The sequence below is a fragment of the Grammomys surdaster genome, unplaced genomic scaffold (assembly GCF_004785775.1).
Source record: "Grammomys surdaster isolate TR1022 unplaced genomic scaffold, NIH_TR_1.0 125979, whole genome shotgun sequence".
Lineage (NCBI taxonomy): Eukaryota > Metazoa > Chordata > Mammalia > Rodentia > Muridae > Grammomys > Grammomys surdaster.
The window spans coordinates 4164011-4187536 of NW_021620795.1; the positions used below are offsets into that span (position 1 = coordinate 4164011).

Sequence of the window (23526 nt, forward strand, 5' to 3'; positions counted from 1 at the left end):
CCGCAGCGGGGGGGGGGCTCAGCAAATGCCCTTAGGGAAAAGGAAACCCAGAAGCTCTTATTCTCCCTAAGGCAAGCTAGTAAGCCTCTTCACCTCTTCAGACTCCTGAATGCTAGTCCCAAATGGAAAGCAAATGAATGAAAAGACAGCTTTAGCATATGACCCTGAAAATCAACAGTAAGAAGCTAATCGCTGCTTCCAAAGGAAGTACTTCTGAAACAGGATGCAAACTTGTAAGGCTTCTAGCCTCATACAGACACTGTGAGACCTCTGGGCACATCTGCTTCTCATACAGCACCAGGAGGGACCCAGGCAGGAACAGCTGTTCTGCCCCAGTAACAAATGGGGAAACAGAGTCTCCAAATACAGAGTCTCAGGAAATCCCAAGGAGTAACCTTTGGTTCAAGACAAACCTATCCCTGATTCTCAGCTTCAGGTTTCTTAGTTGCACCAGTTAGGCCTCCCTGGCCTCATTGAAATCATGCTAATTTACATTACCATAAAGATAAGATGTGCTAGTGCCGAGCATGGTACTGACATAGAGTCCCTCAAAGGATGCTGGAGTCCTTTCTCTGCCTGTGAGGTCATATGATAAGTACATGGCAGAATTAAACAATAAAAGAGAACAAGCATTGGTTTGGCACTGCTGACAGGTACCAAAGTTGGTTGGGAAAGCCCAATAGGAGAGAAATCCTTTATGTTCTGTATCTCCCTTGAATACCCACTATGAATCGCTCTGAGCTCAGAAGTCCACCATCTTCAGTCTACAGCAGGTTTTTTATATTTACTCACTTGTCCATGGTGTTAGTTCTATGGAATAATTAGATACACTCCCATAGAACTTCCTTCTTAGGAAGAGGCTGCCTAAGGAGATGATGCTAGGATCTAAGTGGTTAACAACTATACAGATTGCCTAGTCCCTTCTGCAAAATCATTGAACTTAACTTAGCTCATTTTTTTCAAGTGTTGAATTTTTTTTTTTAAGAAAGGATCTTATATAGCCCAGGCAATACTTAATAAATAGGTGACCCTTTTCTTAGCTCTGTGCTGAGATTCCTGACCTGCACCATCAAACCCCTGCTCTCATGCTCACATAATATCATATGTATCGTGCATATTTTAGGGGTTTCTTTGGACCTCACTACTTATAATGAGATTCCCAAGACAACAGCACTTCAGTGCTTGTTATAAATGCAGAACCTCAGGGACCATTCTAGACTTTCTGAATAGAGATCCTTATTTTAAAAACTTAGTACACATGAAGAATAAAAGTCAAGGAATACTGTTACAGGGGGATCTTTCCCATTTACCCCTATTAACAGTTTTGAGAACAAAAGAAAAGCTGTCAAATGTTGAGGAAATTTCCCAAAAGAAATGGAGGGAACTTGTTAGTCTTGAATCTACTTAGAAGTGAGCCTATGGTCCTCCATGAAAGTGAGATAAGAACGTCATGGCCTTTAAGAACCAGGACACCTGTGGCATCGTATGGGCTAACAGTGTTATCTGTCCACTTGTTTGATCAGCCACTGTTCTGGATGGTAATTGGGAAGATCCCCTTACCACTGTAACTCAGATTTAAACGGACAGACTCTGAATAAAGCAGACGATGCTCCACAGTTTGGGTGGGCCTCATCTAATCAGCTGAAGGTCTTAAGAGAAAAGGCAGAGCCTTCAAGAAAGAAGGAATTTTGCCTCTAGTTTGCCTTTGAGTCCAACTTCGAAACATCAACCCTTCCTGGGATTTTCAGAACAACAATCTGCTTTACAGATTCATATATCTTAGAGTCCACACTTATATTCTTCAAAACAAATCTCTCTCCACATATAATCATGTATGTACATATTTATATGTCCATATGCATGCACACATATGCTGTCTTTATATGCCTATGTATATGCACAGTGTATTATGCACATGCTTTCACTGTATAGGCTCTTACATTGTTCTGTCTCTTCTGAGACCGCTCACGAATAGGCAGTCACCCAGGTAACTTGCTGGGCATGAGAATAAGTAAATAAATTATTTTCTAATATTAATAACCAAACAGCTTTAACTTAAGATGATGTTGACAGCTCTTGTTGTGCCAAAAATCAAGTCAGCCAGTATATGCAGCATAGTAATTGTTTATGAGAACATAGTTTCAACGTCTACTAAAAATACTTAGTATAGCATGGCAGCCATTGGCAGAACCAGCTGGGAGTAAACAGTCCTCTTAGCATTAGACACCCCATTTCACAACTCCTTGATTAATCCTTACTGCTGTACAGCAAAGCTCATTTGAGCTGATCCATAACCTTGGACAACTTCCACTTTTGCAACTCAAATCAAATTTTCAGGTGATGCCAACATGGATCACGATGAAACCAAAACATGGCATTGACAGTAATAAGAAATGAAGCTTTCCCCCTGCAACCAGTAAGAGTTAGTTATAAATCATTAGTGATTGACCTGGCACAAAGCAAGATCAGAGACTTCCAAATGTTAAGCCAGAATATAGAATCAGCGTCACTCAGGGCAAAAAGAAAAGGGGAAAAAAACCCACAAAAAACAAAAAGCAAAACAAAACAAAAACCTCCTTATATTACATTTGTATTAAAGCCACTCATTTGTAACCAGCTCAAGGTAAACAAAATAAACCCAGTATGTCCAGGGGGCAGAGTTCACGTGTGGGACTATAATCTTGTGTACTCTTCTGCTGAGAGTTGTAACCAACTTATAGACAGGCTTGGCCAGAACTCCAACCTGCAGGCTTCCTCTGTAACCCAACTCATCTCATAGCCGGGAAAACTAGCTGAAACCCAGAAACAGCACCTGTACAGTAAGCATTACCATCTGCACCTGCCCCGTCCATCAGTCCGTCTCCCCAATTTGGCCTCTGTGCATCTGAAAAATTTCATAGAGGAGAAAAATCAATCTGAAAGTTTGTTTGCACCACAAGTTCAGGATCAAAAGGCATCCTGGGCTCCTGTCACAAGAAACAGCAACCAGTGGCAAGAGGTTTTGTTGTTGTTGTTGTTGTTGTTGTTGTTTTCAGTCCTCCAAGCAGAAATGATGCAGCCACCACAGCCAGAAGCCCTCTGTCTGCCACACTCACTAGGGGTTGGGTTGCCTGCTTTTCTGTGGTCCCCAACTTGTAGCTGCTGCTGAGGCAAAATTAGTCCTTGGGATTCATACTCAAGGCTTCCAAGAAAAATGTGGATATAGAATCTACATTCATTTTCCAAAAGGTAGGAGCAAGAGATGGAGATCACCATGGGCCATCTCAGCAAAATCCCATTAACTTAATTCCAAAGCGAGAATCCTAAAGCAACCTGCTGTTCAATTACACAGCCCCTGAACTTCTCAGCTATGGTGTGCTGTTGTATAATAAGTGTATATTATTCCATATCCTTCATTTCCTATGCTACATAATGAGGACCATTCTGGAATCAAAGGAAATGATGGATAATAATGCTGAACATCTGGTCCATAAAATACAAACTTGCTCAACAGATCGACTGCTTCCTGTCAGCTTCCCAAGCTAACAATGCACGTGTCTCTATGAATGTGCATTCAGACTCATATTCGAGCTCTGGGCAGCCATGCCATGCCTCTACTCCTGGTGCTTCATCTGTTTCTATGGGTGGTACTAGACAGGAATCTGGTCAGTCCCAAGGATGTGGCCCCAGCAGCACCATACCACCAGAGAACCAGTTCACTGCTGGCCTGCTCATTGCTACGCATCCTTCGCCTTCAGAACTTACCTTAAGCCTCAGCTGTATGCCAAGTCCTCTGCCATGTGCAGTGAAGATAACTAAGCACAAGACTGGGCTGTTTTCCCCAGGGAACCCTGGGTGCACTTACAGAGGCAGAAAAGCCAATGAGACCGATGGAAGAGGTCTGGTAGGGGCTGGCATGCTAGCATCCTGTAGTGAGCAAAGAGCCCATCTTCTTCCAGTCCAGCTTGAGTCCAAGTGGCATCCTGTACTTATTGAAACCAGTCACATGCAAATGCCAGCTACAAATGCCTCCTGAAAGCTGGCTTAATAAGCAGAAAGCAGTTTCTCCCTAAATTACTGATACTTGCTATAGCACCAAGGTAGAAGTTTAGAAACCATCCTTTTCTTCCTGAAGACATCAACTCCACCCTTAGATAAATCCTCTTTACCCGTTCCAGTCACAGGATTTCTGTGGCAGCTGATGCCTCTCATCTTGCACATATGGCTAGGTGACCAACCAGACGATTTCTTGTGCACATGTATACACCACCTAGGCTATAAAATTGGCTTATTAATTGGACACGTGGTTTGATCTATATTCCCTGGAATGTTTTGTCTTTTAGTTATCTAAAGCTTGTGGAAAGATTATCTCACCGTGGGGTGGTTATAAAAACTTAAGTGTGGTGCTCATGTCCCCTCACCACAGATAGAAAATTAGACAGAAAGAAAGAGAGAAAGGAAGAAAGGAAGGAAGAAAGAAAGAAAGAAAGAAAGAAAGAGAGAGAGAGAGAGAAAAGGAGAAAGGGAGGGAGGAAGGGAGGGAGGGAGGGAGGGAAAGAGAGAGAAAGAAAGAAAGAAAGAAAGAAAGAAAGAAAGAAAGAAAGGGGGAAGGAAGGAAAGAAAGAAAGAGGGAAGGAAGGAGAGGGAGAGAGGGAGGGAGGGAGGGATGAAGGAAGGAAGGAAGGAAGGAAGGAAGGAAGGAAAGAAGGAAGGAAGAGGGAGAGGAGGGAAGGAGAGAGCAGGGAGGGAGGGAGGGAGAGAGGAGACAATAGAGAGAAAAGAGAAGGGTAGATGAGAGAAGAGAGGGGAAGGTGGGCCTGGGACATGCAGGCAGGGGAGGGAGGGCTATAGAGAGTAAATGGGGATGTCAAAGGAGGGGGTGACAGCCTCTAGATGCCATTATCCCTAGGGACTGTGTTTTATGACAGGTATGTTGTACTTAAGATTTTATGAAAAATCTTCATAATGAATAAAAGCTTGGCTGCTTTGAGATCATCAGTGAGAAGTTTCTTGGGAGTCTCCTCTGACCAACCAGTACAGAGAAACAAACACAGGCAGAGCAAGAGGGCAGGCCTGGAGCTGGTGAGGTGAGTGTGGCCCTCCACAGGAACTGAGAACAGTGGCAACTACCAACCAGCCTCTGATTTTAAAGGACACTAGTCTGCCTTGCCATTTTAAAATCTTGATTCTGAGGGAGCTGATCAGGCCAATGGCGGGATGTGCTCCTTTTCCTGCAGCTGGATGCCCTGGAGGTAACGCCAAACTCTAGGGAGGAGGTGAGCTGAGCATTCAAGCAAGTTAAGAGCAGCCTTCTTGCAGCACATTGGAGGACTGCCCGGTGGGTTTAGCAGAGTCTTCTGCCAGATCTGCTCAGCCCTGGAGGCTGAGGCTAAAAAGAGGTCTATGCACAATGGCAAACTCCACTGGGAGACTGGCTCTCTGCCAAGGGCAAAGGCTAATTCATTTACTCTCCTCCAATATACCATTTCTTCTATAGTTCTCGTCTCCATTCCTGTGCTCTGCTTATTGAAGTTGATCAGCACATTGACTAGATTAACAGAGTGCATAGTATAAATCCATAATACTACCATATGTAGATATTTTATACAGGGGGTATAAGGCTTAAGTATAAAGCCAGGTTTCCCCTGTTCAACATTTTCAATGAACCACACTCAGCAGTCTGTGAAAAGGACACTCTTGCCATCTAGTGGTAGTCTGTGTGAATTGCAGGCACACTGCCCTAGGAGATAAAAAGCTGTTTGCAAAGTATGAGGTTTTTTCCAGTAAAAACACATTTAAAAGGCAGCCGGTGTTATTTAATAGCTACCTAGTTGAAGCATAAGCTGCATTAACTATTAGTTCTGTCAAAAACATTCGCCTTGACAGGAAAGGAATAGTACTAAGAAGTAGAAAAACACAGCTGTGTGCACCTTTGAATACCAAGTGAGGCATTTTGAATGGAAAATGACAGATTATTTATTGGTGTGGAGTCTGGGAATGCAACCAGGGAGCCCAGAAAAAGCCAAGTCCTTTAAGGCCCACCTTCTCAAATGCAGCTTGTGCAACTTATCTTTCTCATGTTCTCTCATTGGACCCATGAAGTCTGAGTACTTGGAGGTTCCCAGAGGCCAGGCTCTGGGTGGTACATAATGAGGGGAATTGTGAACAGGGTGGAAACACATGTCCCCTGTGTTCTCCATTTTAGCCTACTAAAGAAGGTTCCTGAAAGTCAGTGAAATGATTCCTCTGTAAGAACACAAGAAGAATGGAGGAGTGTGTTGAGCAAGGGCGGACAGAAGCAGGTGATGCAGTGATGTTGAAACTCTTCACAGCTAAACAGCCTGGATCTCCCCCTTAAACCCTTAAACAAAAAAAAAAAAAGAGTCCCTGTATGTCAGTCACCTGCCACTGCCCCCCCCCAAATGTCCCCACTACCTTCTGTTATGCAACACAATGACACAATTTTCTTTAATACCAAAGTAGAATGTTAGGGGAGGCACCTAGTAGGGGTACAGAAGTGCTGCAGACATGTTCAGTGCAGACATGGCCCTGGTGAAGACCTGGGCAGCCTTCAGTTGAGCAAGGCTTTGAAAGTCCATTCAGGGTGACAAGGAAACCATGCAGCCATGCTCTCCAGGGAGACAGGATCAGGCAGCTCGTTTGATGCCAACACCGTCTGGCTCAGGCTGACTTTATGCTTTGCTCTCATAATCTTTGATTTCCACCTTCTGACTGTTGAATAGAGGCCAGTTTTGACATGCTCTCTGTGGATTGCATATTTAAACATTGATTAATGAGCATTTTACTCGGCAATGTAAAAAGCCACTTGGAAATGGGAAGGGAGTCATTTGTTTTATTAGTTGAAGAACACAAAGACTCTCACCTCCCCATGGTGAGCTGGACGATATATATGCACATATTCTGAGGACACTGGGGGCACTGAGGATGGTGTGGTAGTCAACTGTACGAACATATTTATAATGAACTCAAAAAGTAATTTTCCTGCGCATTTGTGTTCTAGCAAGTTCATGTGTGATCCTCTCTTAGATCCTAAGAGAGCATCTCACATGAGAATCTGAGTAAATTCCAACATTTGGAAAAGTAAATTGAGTAGCAGAAGTATACATGTGGTGTGAAACCATTTGTCTAAACTTTTAAACATGTGCAACAGTGATGCCTGTCTGTTGTGTAGATACAGACACTCAGAAGACAAAGTGTCCCAGCAAGTGGGACACTAATGTTAGCAGAAATCAGAGATTGCAACCCAAGCAGGCATCTGTAGAAACTTAACAAATGGCTATTAGCAAAGGTGTAGATATAATGCCAGGTTCCCCCAGGGAACAGCATGGTTTCTAGGAGCGTGTGTTAGGAATAATGGGGACACCCGTATATCAGGAAGAGTCGTGGAAAGAGTAGCTCTGAGAGCTGAGGCAGACAGGCTGGGCATTCGTAGCTTTCAGTAAGAGCCAGAATTTCCCACAGGAGGACATCTCTGGCAAAGATCCCAATGAGAGTCAGAATGTCCCACAGAAGAATGTTTGGCCATGGCAAGCACTTCAATTTTCATGAGATTTCATGCCATCAAAACAACGCACAAATCCATAAATAAAACTCTGAAATAGACATGATAACAATTTCAAATCTTAAATCTGAATGGCAAGTATGTACATGGTTTGTCTTTTTTTTTTTTTTTGAGTTCTTGCCTGAATGACTGAATGTTTGAACATCAAGGAAGCTTTCCTTAGAGCTTCCTCTCTCTGTAGAAAAAACTGCATAAATAAAAGGACTTGGTAGCATATGCCTGTGGTGAAAAATTGAAACTGCCAAACTAAAAGGGAATTATTCAAAGCAATAATAATAAGCCATAACTCCTGTGTTTAAATCCCTTTTTATACAAAGATAAAAACTAACCTGTTACAGCAACCTTGCTAACACACTGGCACTGAAAATGCCGTCAGAATAAAGGTCTCCTAGCACAGGTTAAACGTATCACCCTTGACTATTAGTGTTCTTAATGATCTTTGAGGCGAGGAGCACACAAAGGCAGCTAATTCCTTTCTTGAAAAGCTGATTCTTCCGGTGCGCACAATTAAAAACACCAAATGCTGTTTAGATTTCTGCTGTACAAGGCATTTTTCAACATTTTTGCAAGATGCCCTTATTCTAAATAATATACAGCTCTTTCAAAATGAAAGTGGGAGAGTAAGAAGGTAAATATGAAATAAATAAATGTTAAGCAATGCTTCCTCTCATTCTGCCCTTGATTGTCTTGGTAAATTATAGTATTTCAGTCCTGTAAGAATGATACTTAAATGTTAATTTGCTTTTGCTGAAGATGGTTTCTGGGTTTTTTGTTGTTGTTGTTGTTTTTTGTTGTTGTTTGTTTTTTTAACTGAATTGCTGTTGCTTGCTTGAGAGGTGCTGAATTCTGGCGAGACCTTGCTGTAATCTATGCTGTCTAACTACAAAAGTAAGCATAGTATGCTCTTTGAACTTTAAACTCAATTGATGAAGTTGTTTTGTTTTCTTTCTCTTTTCAGCAACCTAAAGACAACTTTGTGAATGATAATGCTTGAATGAGGGTTGCAAACATCTTGAAGGAAAATCTAGAATCACTCTTACAAGGAAATAGATATTATTTAGTAAAATGCCGATGCCATCTCTTGTTCCCAGTGACTCTAAGATAAAAGCCATTAAGCAGGGAATATAGTTTATAAGCAAACATTTCAATAGCATCAGCATGTTGTCTTTGACCGGGAACACATCTATAAATAAATCTGTGGTCAAAAGAACACTACTGATTAACATCTGATTAGCATATCTGAAAGCTGTCTTGGAGACTGCTTTGTTTGTTTATTAGGAATGACCTGCTTATTTCCAGAGTGCCCAGGAATGAGGACAATGGGAATGATCATGGAGCATTGGATTTGGGCCAGTATTCATGATGAGCCTGACACACAACCGACCCCCCGTTGTGGCCAAACATTCATAATTTCACAAACGTGGTTTAGACACCTCCCAAATAGATGCCTGAAAATACAGCCAACAGTTGGAGCTTTGGGGCCCAGGGACAAAAACCTTCCCCTTGTTTAAAGACCCCCTGAAATGTGGCTTCCTCCATAAAACCTTCCCTAACTAAGTGGAAATGGGAACCAGATGTCCTTAAACTCCACTACAAAGATAATCATATTTACTCTACAACCAAAGATACCATCTAGGCCCAAATCTGTGCAAACTGTTAATACAGCTAAGTCTCTGAACACGATGGCTGAAAGAGACACGGGAAATTGTGTATAGCGTGTGAACTCTGAGAGCAGAAGGAAAGGAAAAAAGTCTCCTTTTTCTCTAAGCTTTTAGCAGAGAGCCTAATACACAAGAAGTGCTCAGTAAATGGTCCTTGAATTAATTTATTCCAACATCATCCTTTTGTTTGTTTTGTATAGGAGGCTCAGAGAGGAAAGGAATCATGTGGAGTTAGTAGCAGAACTCAGACAAGATGCCTGTGTGCACCGTGCCTCCACCCGTGTGGTTAGCCTGACAATAAGGGCTGTGAGGAGCTGGTACCTACATGCTATTGTGGCTCGAAGCAAACAGTGCATGCTGTCCAGCCTATGGCACAGTGATAAAGAAAATGGCTCACTTTTTAAAACCAGCTCTGTTGAACACTGTGACTTCAAACAAACAGACCTTGAGTCAACATCCAAACTCAGTTTCAGTCTCTTGGATCAGGGTGCTTATTCATTCTTCCATGCCTGCCTCTCTCTCTGCCTCTCTCCATCGGCTTATTCCCCTACCATCTATCCATGCATATCCACTACAATGCTTTATACACACGTGCTCTTAAATCTAAGCCCAGCACACACCTTGTAAATTATCTGTGCCCATTCAACATATGACAAAAACAAAGCTAAAACAACCAGAAGGCAGGAGAGCAGAGATTTGAGATAGCCTACATGTTTCTAGAGACCACGTACAAATTATTCTGTACCCCTTTTTAGTGGTGTAAAATGTCATTTTTTACCTTTGGGAGCTTAAAACACAGCAAAGGAGACAATTAATAAGTCATCCTTAAAATAGAAATAGTCCATAGGAGTTCTTGGAGGATTAAGCAGAATTATTAAGGAAGCACCTAAGACAGTGCTTGCTGCCTCTGACATGTGTGACTACCCCACAAGAATTATTCCAGATTATTAGGGGAGACGCTTGTAAGTTCCTTTTTCATTACTTTAGGGAATTTGAACTTAGTCTCTCCATTTGGGTCACATTAGAAAAAGAGATTGAGAGAGTATTTTTCCCTTTGTCCCGTGACAGAACATCATGGATCTCAGCGCTAACTGCAGTTCAGGAAAACAATGAGGGTAGTAAATGATGACCTATGCTTGTTAAGGGAGGTCGGGATGATGGACAGATACAATGGGAAATAGTTGATATGGAGGGAGGAAGCCAGGATGGAAGGATAGCTGCTTCAGTGATACCCAGCCTTCAGTCACCTACAGTATCCCAGGCCTGGGCAAGAAGGGGTGTGTGTAATCCAAGCAAGAAACTCACACGTCAGCAAGTGGGTCAAGTCTTTGAGTCATTTCTGGAAAAAGAAAATCCATAGCATGGCATTAATCCTTGCCTAACATTATTCTACCTCATGAAACTTGGTTGAGTTTTTTTCCAAATCCTCTGAGTTCCCTGAGATGGGATAAACATCTAGCTTTTGTTTGTGAACTTCACAGTGTGGCTTTAGGGAGTTGTATGACTTCCCAGTTCCCCCCAAAGCATCATTTCAATAGAATCCTTTTGCCATCACATCTGCATGGTATCTCACCCACAGTCATCATTTTCCTCTCAAGGGAATAGGCTACATATATCAGTTATCTAGGGGCTTAAGAAGAAACTAAAACGAACAGGAAAATGATTGATCAGATGAAGTATGACCAGATTCGATTGATAGATTTATAATAAAATTTGTAATAAAACATAATGAATTCTTTTAATGAAAATTAGATTTATTCTATAGCAAAAAAAAATACTTCAAAGAATTAAATGTAGGATTTAGTTAGTGCTTTCTCTGGAATCACTGGGGCCTTTATTAGGTTTATTTGTCTTATAAGAGATGCTCTTCTATGAAATAAGATTAAAATAATTGATAGTAAATATATACTGATTTTGTGTAAACTTTCAAGTATGGTTTTCAAACCAATCACTGAGTTGTACTGATTTTATTTTCTTCTATGTGAGGATGGTCTTTGTCTATTCTTTCTCTAATGCAGTCAGAAAAAAATTATATTCCATATATATATTTGGTTTAATCATTTCATTAAGACACTCCATATAGGGGTCATTTTAATGATACATCTTCTTCCCATGACTTTACCAACCAAAAAAATGTAGATTTATAAACCACTTTCAGAAAATACCACTAGCACATTATGTGGTGGGTACAGGAGTTCAAAGTCTATCAGCACACAGAAGGGACTTCAAACAGTAATCCAGTATTTCAGTTCAGCATTTCATGTGAGTCAATAAAAACAACCTTTGGAATTGCATCTGGAAGCAAGAAGCCAGAATCCTGGGCATCAGGAGATGTCCCATCAAGCTTACCCTATGGCTGATGTCATGGTATTGCTATGATGTCCCTGTCCCAAGTCAGTAAGTTAGCTTCTTTTCTGTACAGGAGGAAAAGGTGTCTGCATTTCTGTGTGATGGAAGCACACTTGGAATGAAACACCTTTGACAAATGCTATTCTTTATACTCAGATGTTCTTTGGCTTTTAATGGAAAAGGCAGTTTCTCTTGTTGAATGGAGGCAGCCTTCCTTGGCACCTCTAGAGGGTCATATTTCATCACTGTGCTTGATGTAAGTGAATAGAAAGTGTTAACATTTCTTAAATAAGCAAGCATTTTTGAAATTAGGCTTCGATTCCCTTAGACACTTAAAAGCTAAGTTGGGGACCAAGAAAGTCTTGAGATATTATGAATTTTGAAATCGATTCTTTGACCTTTTAGGTTTATACTTATCTAGTTCCAATGCACATCTTTAAAAAAATTCACCAAGTTACATTAAACAAGGTAGGGTATAACTGGAGCTATCACTAATGCTATGACTCCTGCAGAGGTCAGCTATAGGTCTACCATGTAATGGAGCTCTTGGGGTCTGGTCCCCAGGCAAGCACTATACATATACCACAGAAAGTACTATAGATTGCTATTACCTCATCCTACTATACTATGACAATGAGAAAGATACTGTGCTCTGGATCCAAGGAAAGACGTTTTAGGCCTTCAAGCATCTGCCACAGACTGGGAACTTATATCTTGAAGCTCAAGGCAGGGTATCCACTTCTGCAGCAAGGGTGTCCACTTGTCTCATGGTGAACAAAGGAAAAGGGATTACTCTATCAATTCATTTTCCAAGTAGCAAACTCAACTTTATTTCCGTAGCTTTCAGCCTAGTAGCTCTTCCCCCGATACATAGAAGAGGTGGAACTTGACCCCCATAGTATAATCATATACCTGTTATTGCTAAGTGCTCCTAGGCTCAGCTTTGTCTTCCTCTAAGCATCTTCTATGAATTAGGCATAGGTTGACTGTCTTAGTAAACGAGATTTCTCTTTTCAGCCAGAAATACAAATTACTAACAAACACGGGTATTTTTAGAATTATCCCATAGGAGGCAACCCACTGTTCATAACCCTTTTGAGTCTAACTATCTCTACCATGAAACATTCTAACTTCAGAGTTTGGGACTTTCACCCTCCCCTTTTCTTCTGCAGAAAGCTAAACTCAGATGTTAGGTTAACTTCTGTCAATCTTATCCCATCTGATGTGTTTTAAGTAGTGCAGAGGCTGGGGAGATGGATGAATGAGTAAGAGTACTTGTTCTGTAAGCTTGAGAACCTGCATTCAACCCCCTAGTAACCATGTAAAAATGCTGGACATGGCCATATGTGCCTGTAAGCTTCGTATCAGGGGGCAGAGACAGGAGGATCTGGGAGCTGACTGGTCAACCAGTGCAGGTTCATTAGTGACCCTGCCTCAAGAGAAGAGAACAATCATCGTTCTTCTCTGGCCTCTGCATGTATTACATCCTGCCTTTCCCTCTGTGTCTCTGTCTGTGTCTCTGTCTCTCTCTCTTTGGTTTTCTCTCTGTCTCTCTCCATACACACACACACACACACACACACACACACACATACCACATATACACCAAAAAGTAACTAGTATATTAGTATGAATATAATTAGTACCTCATTAAAATAGTGTTTATTGTATAAGATTAAAAACATATAAACATATTAAGGAGAAACAATAAATCTTTAATTTCCTACCACCAGGAAGTAGCTACTATTAATCTTTTATTTTAAGTTAATTTTCTGTTCTCTTAACATCTTATCCTTTCTAAGTTTAATGACTTTGGAGCTATTTTCCTATTTTTGAATGTTTTGGCATGTCTTTTCTTTTTTATAAATAAAATTGTAAGCCATGGGCCAGTTTGAGCTAGAATCTGAAGGGAAAAAAAATGGGATTATTAGATCATTGTGTGCAAGCATGAAATATTTTGACACACATCGGCAATATTTGTATGTGTAACAGTATAAATGCTAAAGTTGCTTTTTAATTTGTATCTTCATTAAAACTCTGGTGTTTACTTTTTTAAAAATTTTGATTCTCAAAGTAGTCATAAACCCTCCAAATGTTCACATAAATATGAAAATGGGGTCAAATCCTAAGTATAAACATAATATAAAGTTGCCTAATATTGATGGATAATTTACTTTTAGTAAGAAATGCAAGTAGTAACTGGGTCTGGTAGCACAGGGCTATAATCTCAGGAGGCAGGAGGATCTGCCTTTCTAGGCCAACCTGAGCTAGAGAGGAAGATCTTGTCTCAAAAGAAAAGATTTTTAAAAGAGGGCCGGGACTGTAGGGGAGTTGAGGGGTAGCAGGCTTGCCTCTCATACACAAAGCCCCAGGTAGAAACGGGAGGGGAACATAGACAGCATGGTTGTTCTGGTTTTTAATTTTGCTTTTTGTTTTTGTCTAGTTTGGTTCGAGTTTGGGGAACAGTCTTTTTCTCTAGGCTGGTTGCCTAGAACTTGCAGCAATCCTTCGGCCTCAGCCGTCTGGACATCGTGGCTACAGGAGTAAGCAAGTGCACCTAGTAGGAGATGAAGCACAATGGATCTGAGCACCGTGCATTTGTGGCACGAATCAATCACAGAGTAAGGCTTGGCCCCAGGAATGGCGTCAGCCCAGATACACTTGCATGTGAAATTCGTCAAGTTCTCTTTTTCCTCAGTGTCAGGGCTGCCTGCATGTGTTACTAAAGACACACACAGATTGATGACAGGGACAAAATATCAGTGACCACCATGGTTGGGTACCACAATGTGACTCAGACTTCCATGGCATCCATCACAGTGGCCACAGGACAAGCTGCCTGTACCTGCTCTATTTCCACATCACTGGTCTTACAAACAAAACTCTATAACGTAGACTAGTTCATAGGGCTATTATCATCATCCTTTAGACTGAGTTATGTTCCTATAAAATAGCAAATGATTTGGAGAGAGACAGTGTTATCAAAATAAGTGATAATTATTCACGTGAAAAGCAAGTAGGGAAAAAAGGCAGAATCAAAGCTAACACATGACCACTATGTCCCATTTCTGCATCTGCATAACTTGCACGCAGCTGCCATAGGCACTGAACTCACCAGACCTGCAGTTCTACCAAAGAGCAGCTTTGCAAACTTTTCTTTTTTCTATGTTCTGTCACAATTAATTTAACAGTTCAATGTACAGATCCTAAAGGTGATACAGAAGGACAAACAAATGTACTGCAATTGCTGAGAGCCAATGACACAGATGGATAAGGTGGGCCACAAACAAGATGAGTGAAGGAATGAAGGGGGAGGGAGGGAGGGAAGGAAGAAAGGAAGAGAAGGAAAGAAAAGAGAGAGGGAGGGGAAGTTAGAGAGGGAGGAAAGGGGGAAGATAGGCAGATTTGACTTAGATAATTGAATAAAAGTATTCCCCTGAAACACAATAAAAGAAAACCTTTAGATAAATTAGTGCTTTCATTTAGTCCCCCAAATATAATATAAGTACACAAAGAAAGTGCAAATGGATTCAGGGCTCCATTTACCTTGGTGCGTAGGGAGATTAATAAAACAGTTTATCCTGAGAGAAAGCCCCAAACTGGACCTCCATTTAAGAAGCTAATTTATGCAGTCCCTTATACAAGTTAAGCAGTGCAGTGTATCACAGCAGGCACAGAACAACAGATCTTGAACCCTGCTGTGTTTGTTCAAGAAGGCAAGTTAAGCTATTCCTAACAGGAAACAAAACACACTGTTGGGCCATTAAACTGGGATCATTTTGCCATACTGTGAAGCCCTGAATGCATCAACTGCTGTTCCAAATGGGATTAGAGATGTGATTTGCTTTAACTATGGTTAGGAGAAAAATGTTTATGCCCGTTTAGAATTCTCAGGCAGATATTAACTACTATTATGCCAGGCAAGGTAGAGTACCCAGAAAACTGCTAAGAAATTTTTTTTTTGGCAGATTCTAAAGTATAAATGAAAGGTCAAAGGTAATAGTGTCTAGACAAGGTAACCACACAGATGGCCAAGTTTAAGCACATCTGACTAGACACTCAAAGGCACGATACATTGATTAAATCAAGCACATAGCTTGAACTAACACGTGGTTCCTACAGACAGTACTCAGTAGAATGAAAAGGTGGTGTGTTTAACTAATGGCCTGAATGGGCATTTAGAAACAGCTTTGGCTGCTTTCGTTATGTGATCATTATAAAATGCAAATTCTCATCTAGCTTTCTCCAGAAGTCAAAAAGTACTGTGTAAAAGAAAAAAAAAGTTTTCAAAGGCAAACCTTGTTCACGTAGACTTCTTCCCCAGAAATCCACTAAGAAAATTGGTTCAGTATCAATTAGTGAGAAAAGACACATGGGTTGGAAGGTGTGAGACATACATAGCTACTGTGGATTGCACATTTGGTAGAAATTGTCAAAGTTCTTTGGGCTTATCAACAGCAGTTGCTATCTCAATGCTATTTCAAGGGTTAAGATGTATAAAGCCAAAAATTATCTTGGAGGTGCTTAACAGTTACAGGTTAAATAAGTAAATGAATGTCATTTTCTCCAATTGCTGTTCTGGAAAACTGTTATGATAATCTAGAAGAGGCATATTGGAAGACCGTCAATGTTGAAATCATGAAAATCATAACTTAGACACAACCATCATTGATGTCTAGTACATTAATCACAAGAAGGGCATTCAAATGGAATCTTTTTACTTGTGGACAAGCCAAGAGATTAAAACAAGCATGTTTACAGAGACATAACTATTTATAGAGAAAACAGTTGTAGATGATACCGAAGTACATTCAGTATAAACACAGACACCATATGGCCCAATACATGTGTTCATGACCTCATTAGAAAAGAGGGCCAAAGACTTAGTGGCTGGTCTCTTTCCCTACATACACAGAACACCAAACTTCTGGGTTTGCAAAGAACTCATCATAACCATGTCCATGGTGGCAAAACCAACGGGTAATGTCAATGGCAACTGGAAGAAAGCTCTCAAAATAATGAATGTATTTGATTTGTTAGTGTTCCTGGCTAAATCTCCATTTCTAACTATGTGTAGTATTTCTAACTATATGGGGTATACCCCATAACTGCAGAGTAGCTAAAGGAACTTGGGGTGCTGTGTGCCTGTTGGATTCTTTTGTCATCTCTGCCTCTCTGTTAGTGTTGAGTCAAGATCACAAAACATGCAGGGCACCAGACCACCACCTTACACATAAATGCTCTCTTGATCAGCTTTGGGGTGTCAGGGAACACATGAAATACTTGTTGAAACTCTATATGGTGTAACTCTCTTGCATAAGGTACCTCTGTGCTAGACAGAGATAAAGAAATCATGCTTATAGCAGAACCAGTAAAGCACTCTGACATTCTCACTAAATAGTGACGAGTCCTAGGAGCCTAAAGAGGCTTGGTAACATGCCCACTGTCATAGAGGATGAAGCCTAGAAAGCAAACCAGCAGTGGTCCAGCAGTGGGGAATCTGAAAGAAGCAGAGGCTTAAGAGACTCTCTTCCTCCCAGCCAAGGTGTCTACGTAGTCACTGACATAACTCTAGGGACAGGGAAGAAAATGAACAGGGAGAAATCATGACACACTGTTAGATAAAGAGGATACCCCATCAACAGGATACTCCCTTTTAAACCCAGCAGCCCAGATAATTGAGGTTTATACACAAAGTGTTTCTGCAGAACTAGGTGTTTTACAGGGACTGTCCCCAGAATTATGAAACCATTTGAAATAGAACTCATGTGGTTTTAAGGTATGTACCCTAAGAATGTGATGTTAGAATCCAGCGGCCACACCAGCCACAATTCCTTGCACCAGGTCTCCCTTTTTACAGGGACCCTACTGAGATGCTACTCTGTCTGAGAAATTCCCTGAGCCAAGGACTCTCACCTAGAGTAGTGATTTTATACTGATGGCCACATATCTTGCTCAAAACCCCTTTCCCTGCCTCCTGCCTGGGAATCAGAGAGCCTGGCTTGTGCTGTGACCTCTCCCATCCCCAGAAAGGCATACAAAGGGACCTCATTCTTCCATACGGACTCCAAGTCCTCTCTTCAGAGGCCTGGCATGCTGTCTTATAGCTGGTGCTGTGGTCTAAACTCTCTTCAGAGCCCCCATCAAGCTGGTGCCTCCTCCTTTGTCTATCAGTGGCCATTAACTTTTCTAATAAACTCCTTACTGGACAGAATTCCAGCCCAATATTCTTCTTGAATCTAACCTTACAAAACCTTTTCAGTGCCTTCACTATTAGTAAGGGAAAAACAAAAACAAAAACAAAAACAAAAAAAAGACAACATGCTGAGAATAGGAAGCAGAACTCTTCCCTGCTAGTCAGGGCTATAGAAGAAGGCCTTTGGACTTTCTGCCATCTGCTGGAGACAGGGGAAGAATTGAGCAAGCAGCTCAGGAAGCTTCCTTGACTGGGTTCTTTGATCATGGTAGCATGTCCCGATTTGAGAGCAGAAGGACTCAGCCCGATGACGTAAGTGCCATGGAGAATCACAGAGCCTACAACACTGGCAACATTGCTCTTACTGCTGTCTGCCTTGGTTTGTTTGGAGTTTGTTTTAAAACTCCATGGCCAATAGCACTTCCAGTTCTAGAGGAATCTTCTACAAGAATGTTTTTGTGTATGGACCAGAGGAATTGACTAAATGCCTACAAGATAACGTAGGTCCATTTCTGACTTGTTAAGTTTTTTCTAAAATAAGATTTATTTTTTTTTCAAATGTGTGCAATTAAGAAAATGTGTTCTATCAAAGACATCAAGATTTCCAAACAATCTAGATTCTGACTGTATATTTACTCTGGAAGAAATTGTTATCTTGGTTTCCTTGAACTTTTAATGAAGTGTTCAGTCCTAGTGTGATGGCACTCAAGTGTAATCAAACATTGCCATGAGCCAAGTCACACACTAGCATGTCTTGCCTTGTTTAGATATCTCAAATATATCTGAGTAATTGTGTAATGATTTCTAGGCCTCCAGTTGTCCATATGGTCTGAACAGACTGTCTTTTGTACAACAGTTGTGTACCCTCTTGATGAGGAAGACTGGAAGCATCCTGTTCTGATGCAGAAGTCTCAAGATGCTGCCTCAATTTCATGCAGGCACCATACCTTAACTCTTGACATGAAACTAGCTCACATCTGGTCTCCAGAAACTGCTGTGTCTTCCGGAAGGCTTGCTTATGTTTGTGGAATACATGAGAATAATGCAGCAGCATGGCGTGACATTTCTTTTTTAAAAACCATAACTGTCCTTAGGATACAACAGCATGCCAAGAGGACAACAAGGCAAAGCCATCACTGAAACATATGGAATCTTTTTGGACAGAGAACATTCTAGATGGTGGGCGGAGATCATCTCAGATACACAATGAAGACCAGTGAAAGGGTCTGGCCCTTGGCATGGACTCTGCTCTAGTGTTCTCTGCCTATTAAATGCCATAGATGAAAGAAAGACAAGAAAACTATTTTTTAGAAATTTTGTTTATTTTTATTTCATGCATCTTGGTATCTTGCCTATAGAAACGTGGGTCCTGTGTTGTATGCATGCAGTGCCAGAGGCAGCCAGAAGAGGGCATCATACCTCCTGGAACTGGAGTTACAGGGGACTATTAGCCTCCCTGTAAGTTCTGGGAATTAAACCTGGGTCCTTTGGAAAGGCAGCCAGTGCTTTTTAACCTCTGAGTAATTTCTCCAGCCCAGAAACTAATTTTGTAATGAAGGAAACCCACGGGAATTTCAGAGAGTCCAATAAGTGGTCCAGAATTTAAACATGTTCACTAAGCTTAGGAAGGATCCGCATTATCTTTCTCCCTAGGAGATTTTCCCAGGAAAGTCTAGAACACTGTCTTTGAAGAATTGTACCCAGCTTACTCTTGACCTGTTTATTATGTGACAATTCTTAGGAAAATGCTTGGGTATGAATTTACTCTTTAAGCCCTGGCCATGAGAGGGTTCTTTGATGGGACTAATGTGGCAGGGGTGAGGGGCACGATGAAAACAGTCTAAGGGTCTCTGTGTTCTCATCTGACTTTCAGTTTGTGAAGTTGTGGGAGGAAACCCTTTCACTGGTCATGAACAGAGTCAAATGCACAGCACCATGGACATGCATGACTGTGAGTGGTGGCAATGACTCAGATGGGACAGAAAAGAGATTACCTTTTGAGCCTGAGGGAGCTGAGAAACCAGGAGGAAGACAAACAAAAAGAAAAAAGTGTTATATACGAAGTTAACTGTAGAACATCACTGTGTTGCCATCGGCAACTGCAAAAACCAAAACAAGGAGGGAAATGAAAAACTAAAATCAATCTTGAGTCACATTTCAAGTTTAAGCCATAGCATTGGTTAGTCAACACACTGTGCAAATCTGTGGCACCAACAGGCACTCTAGGAGGTTTGCAGCACTAGTTTGGGAATCTCCACAACCAAAGCAGTGTGGCAAACTCTTGTAAAACTGAGCCCTTTTAGATTCTGTCAGGATGGCCAAGGACACAGCTCTATGCCCAGCTCCTCCCTCACACAGGCCCCACAAGCTGGGAGTTCTTGAAAGGGAAGGACTTTCCTTGTAGTAAGTACAAGGAGTAGAAAGCAAGGAAGAAGAGCTGTTGACATCAAGTATGTAGAGCTAGGCATGATGGGAGACATTCTAAAGCACAGGATAACCCCTGTGTACAGGGTAACACTTGAGAACTCACAGCAAAGATTTGCCCAGGCCAACTCACAACAAAGATTTGCCCAGGCCATAACAGCACCAAATCAGAGAACTCCTGCTCTCCATAATGGTCACATAGGCCAAAGTGTTTGTTTTGAAGGCAATTTCCCTTGCTTTGCAGTATATTAATTATTCCTTTTATTGGTGGTTAAGGAATCATAAAACAGATTTGTACATGTAAAATAAAGTGTACATCTGCTGACCAATGAGAAAATGGCTAGTCAATCCATAAAATGAGACACAACAGCTTTGCCAATGGTATGGGTAAGGAACTGGGATCAATAGGTATGCAGGAAAAGATGAACTAAACACATGATTTGTAATTTTCTATTACATGTTGAAATTCTGATTCCCATGTTGAAACTCTGGCTCCATGGCACTGCACTGTGACTGCCATTTTACATGTAGTGCTTTGAAAAGCATATTCCTAATCTGAGATGGGATTAACAGTATCTTTGTAATCAATATTCCTTACTCAATTTTTCATCACATAGACTAACATTTGTGTCAAGGGTGAAACTGTCACTGGCCACTAAATCTCATGAGCCAACACCAAGCCCTTCCAACCTACACGTGAAAATAAAATGGATACTAGAGGTGCTCCATGGTTCATAAATTGTAGCTGGAGGCCATACTGTCTCAATCTACAATGAATAAAGACCCTTGAGACATTTAAATCGTGCCTGAAGACCCTTACCAGCCTCTAGACTAAATCCAGAAGCTGGAAAAGATACAAGATAACACAATGTGACCCACCAGCCACAGTGCCTACTTATGTTTGGTCTCTATGCTTCTTTTCACCTTGGGAGGAAGGTTGTCTTCTGTGTGCATTAAGATCAGGAGTCCCACCTAACTATCCTGCTTCCCAAGTCCTAAGCTCCATCTGCAGATGGAGCTCAGTGGTGGGTAGAAGGGATTAAGCCAAAGAAAATGACTTGGATTTGAGACATATCTCCCAAATGAAAAAGAGAATGTTTAAAAAAAAGCACACCAGGAAATCCTCACCACTCTCTCTCCAACTCTTATCCAAAACTGTTGTACTTGTTTAAGAAATGATGCTCAATGTGTTTGTGATTCTTTCCTTCTCAATAAGGCTACAGCTGTAAGAAAACAGAGCTCATAAGAGTTTAGGGGAAAAAACTGTTATCAGGACAGGCTAGCAAGATGGCTCAGAAGTAAAAGTGCCTGCTGCCAAGGCTGACGACCTGAGTTCAATCCCCAGGAACTCCTTGGTAGAAGGAAAAAAAATCTACTTTCAGTAGTTGTCTTCTGACTCACAGACATATACCACAGCCCACCTTCCCATCCCTTATGCCCACACAAAATAAAATAAGTATTAAACATCTTTCATGCAATGGATAATAAAACTGGGACACGAGCTCCATGGGGTGAAAAAAAAATCCTTTGCATTTGTGGCATGAAATAAAGAGAGCCCTGAGGGAGTAACAAAGATCCAGGGTTTCCTGGCCACTGACAGAAGCTGCTCTTCTTTCATGAAGGTTCATCTGGTTTAGACAGGAAACAAGACTCTGAAAGAGGCACCCACTTAAGTACATGAGAAGAAACGCTGGGGAGGAAAATAAGAGAGTAGGCCTTTGTGGTGATGTCCTCCATTTAAGACAAGCCTCAAGCTCTCCACAAAACATAAGCTTTCCTCAAAAAAATAACTCAGAAGAACAAAGAGCAGCTTTCCCATTGGAGCATTGGGCTAACGTAAATTACAGCTTACCATTCCCTAAGCAGGTTGGCCTCCATGAAGGAGCTTCAGAATAGAGCATGATAGATTTAGATCAGCTCATCTGTAGCCACAGATGCTAAGCATGGAAGTGGGAATCACCAACCATTGGTCACCTAGCATTCACAAGTAAAATGCAGAGCCCAGGACTAGGAGCCAGATCAGTAGAATATTAAGTCTGCTTTATCTTCTTACTGGACATTTAAGCTCAGTATCTGGTATTTAGCTAGTGGGCTCATATATTAAAGAAAATGTGGGTGGGACAGAAGATGGTTGGAGAAGAGGCTAAATCTTGGCTGGTTAGTAGGTTTCACTCAAAAACAACAGATTGCCTAATTAAGGACTGTCTTCAGGTAGTGTTGAGAAGGACTCTGATGTCTGAGGTTCACTGGAAAGAATATCATAGTCCGTAATCTACCCATATTATAGGCTAACATCTGGGAAATAGTCCTACATGTGATGAGCTCTTAAGGTCTCATTTTGTTTTTTGTTTTAGTTTTGAGCAATTAATACTTGCCAGGTAGATTATCTGTTTTAAGCTTTTTTTCCTATGCAAGATTCCCTTCAGACAATAGAGATGAGACTTAGCCTATGTCTGCATCTGGCACTCTTGCCTCTGTGACTACTACTCTGTTTACTCTGACTTCTGTAAACTCAGAAGCCTCATCAATAGACAGTCCATGGTTAAAACTAGGGTAAGAAAAATAAGGGAACTGTCTTTAATCTCCACTTCGCACTACCATATGCTGATAATAAAATGATGACTTTAAAGAGAAAATTATTTGCTTCTAGAACAAACAGAAACCTCTTAGAGTCTTATATGATATATATATATATATATATCACATATCTATACAAGTGCCATAGTCATTCTGCCCACAAATATGCGTAAGTATCTGTTTTTCAAAAGACCATAGACTTGACTCTATTTCCACACCATGGAGGGTGTTTTCTACAAAGCAACTTTGTTGAACATGGCTTACTGTAGGATTTCACATTATCAGAAGAGTTTAGACACAGGAATGAGAACTTCCTATGAGTCATCAGACTGGGACTCAGAAAGACTCACATTGGGTCTGTCAGGAGAAAATGAAGGAGAATAGGATGTAGAAGATTGATAGCAGTAATAGTGACAGGCTGGTTCCTGCAACAGTCTCTGGGGATCAGCTTGTCTAAATGCCAGCTGTATCTCTTTTTGTCTTCATATGGGTCAGATATTAATATCAGTTTCTGTTGACAGATTGGGAAAGATACAGTAGTAAGAATAGTCAAGTACCTCTTCAAGGTACAAACTGTTCTGGTTTCTATTCTGTTGCTCTGAAAAAACACCCTAACCAAAGGCAACTTAGGGAAGGGCTTATTTCAACTTATAAGTTAGAGTTCATCATCAATAGAAGATAGGAAAGGAACTCAAGCAGGAAGGGAAGGATGTTGCTGGCTAGCTCACTCTGGGTCCAACTTATCTAGTTTTCTTGAA

The 23526-nt window shown here is 41.1% G+C and overlaps 1 protein-coding gene across 2 annotated transcripts in view; it reads right to left on the bottom strand.

Moving 5' to 3' along the window:
* The window catches only part of Cacna2d3 (calcium voltage-gated channel auxiliary subunit alpha2delta 3), a 793771-nt gene that overhangs the window by 200750 nt on the left and 569495 nt on the right, over window positions 1–23526 (bottom strand). Inside the window, exon 14 of one of the 2 annotated variants that reach the window (XM_028754076.1) lies at window positions 19762–19779. The exons of the other annotated variant lie outside the window; for it this stretch is intronic. Coding sequence (XP_028609909.1) covers window positions 19762–19779 — 18 coding nt within the window. The remainder of the gene's footprint in view (window positions 1–19761; window positions 19780–23526) is intronic. 2 annotated transcript variants of the gene reach the window in all.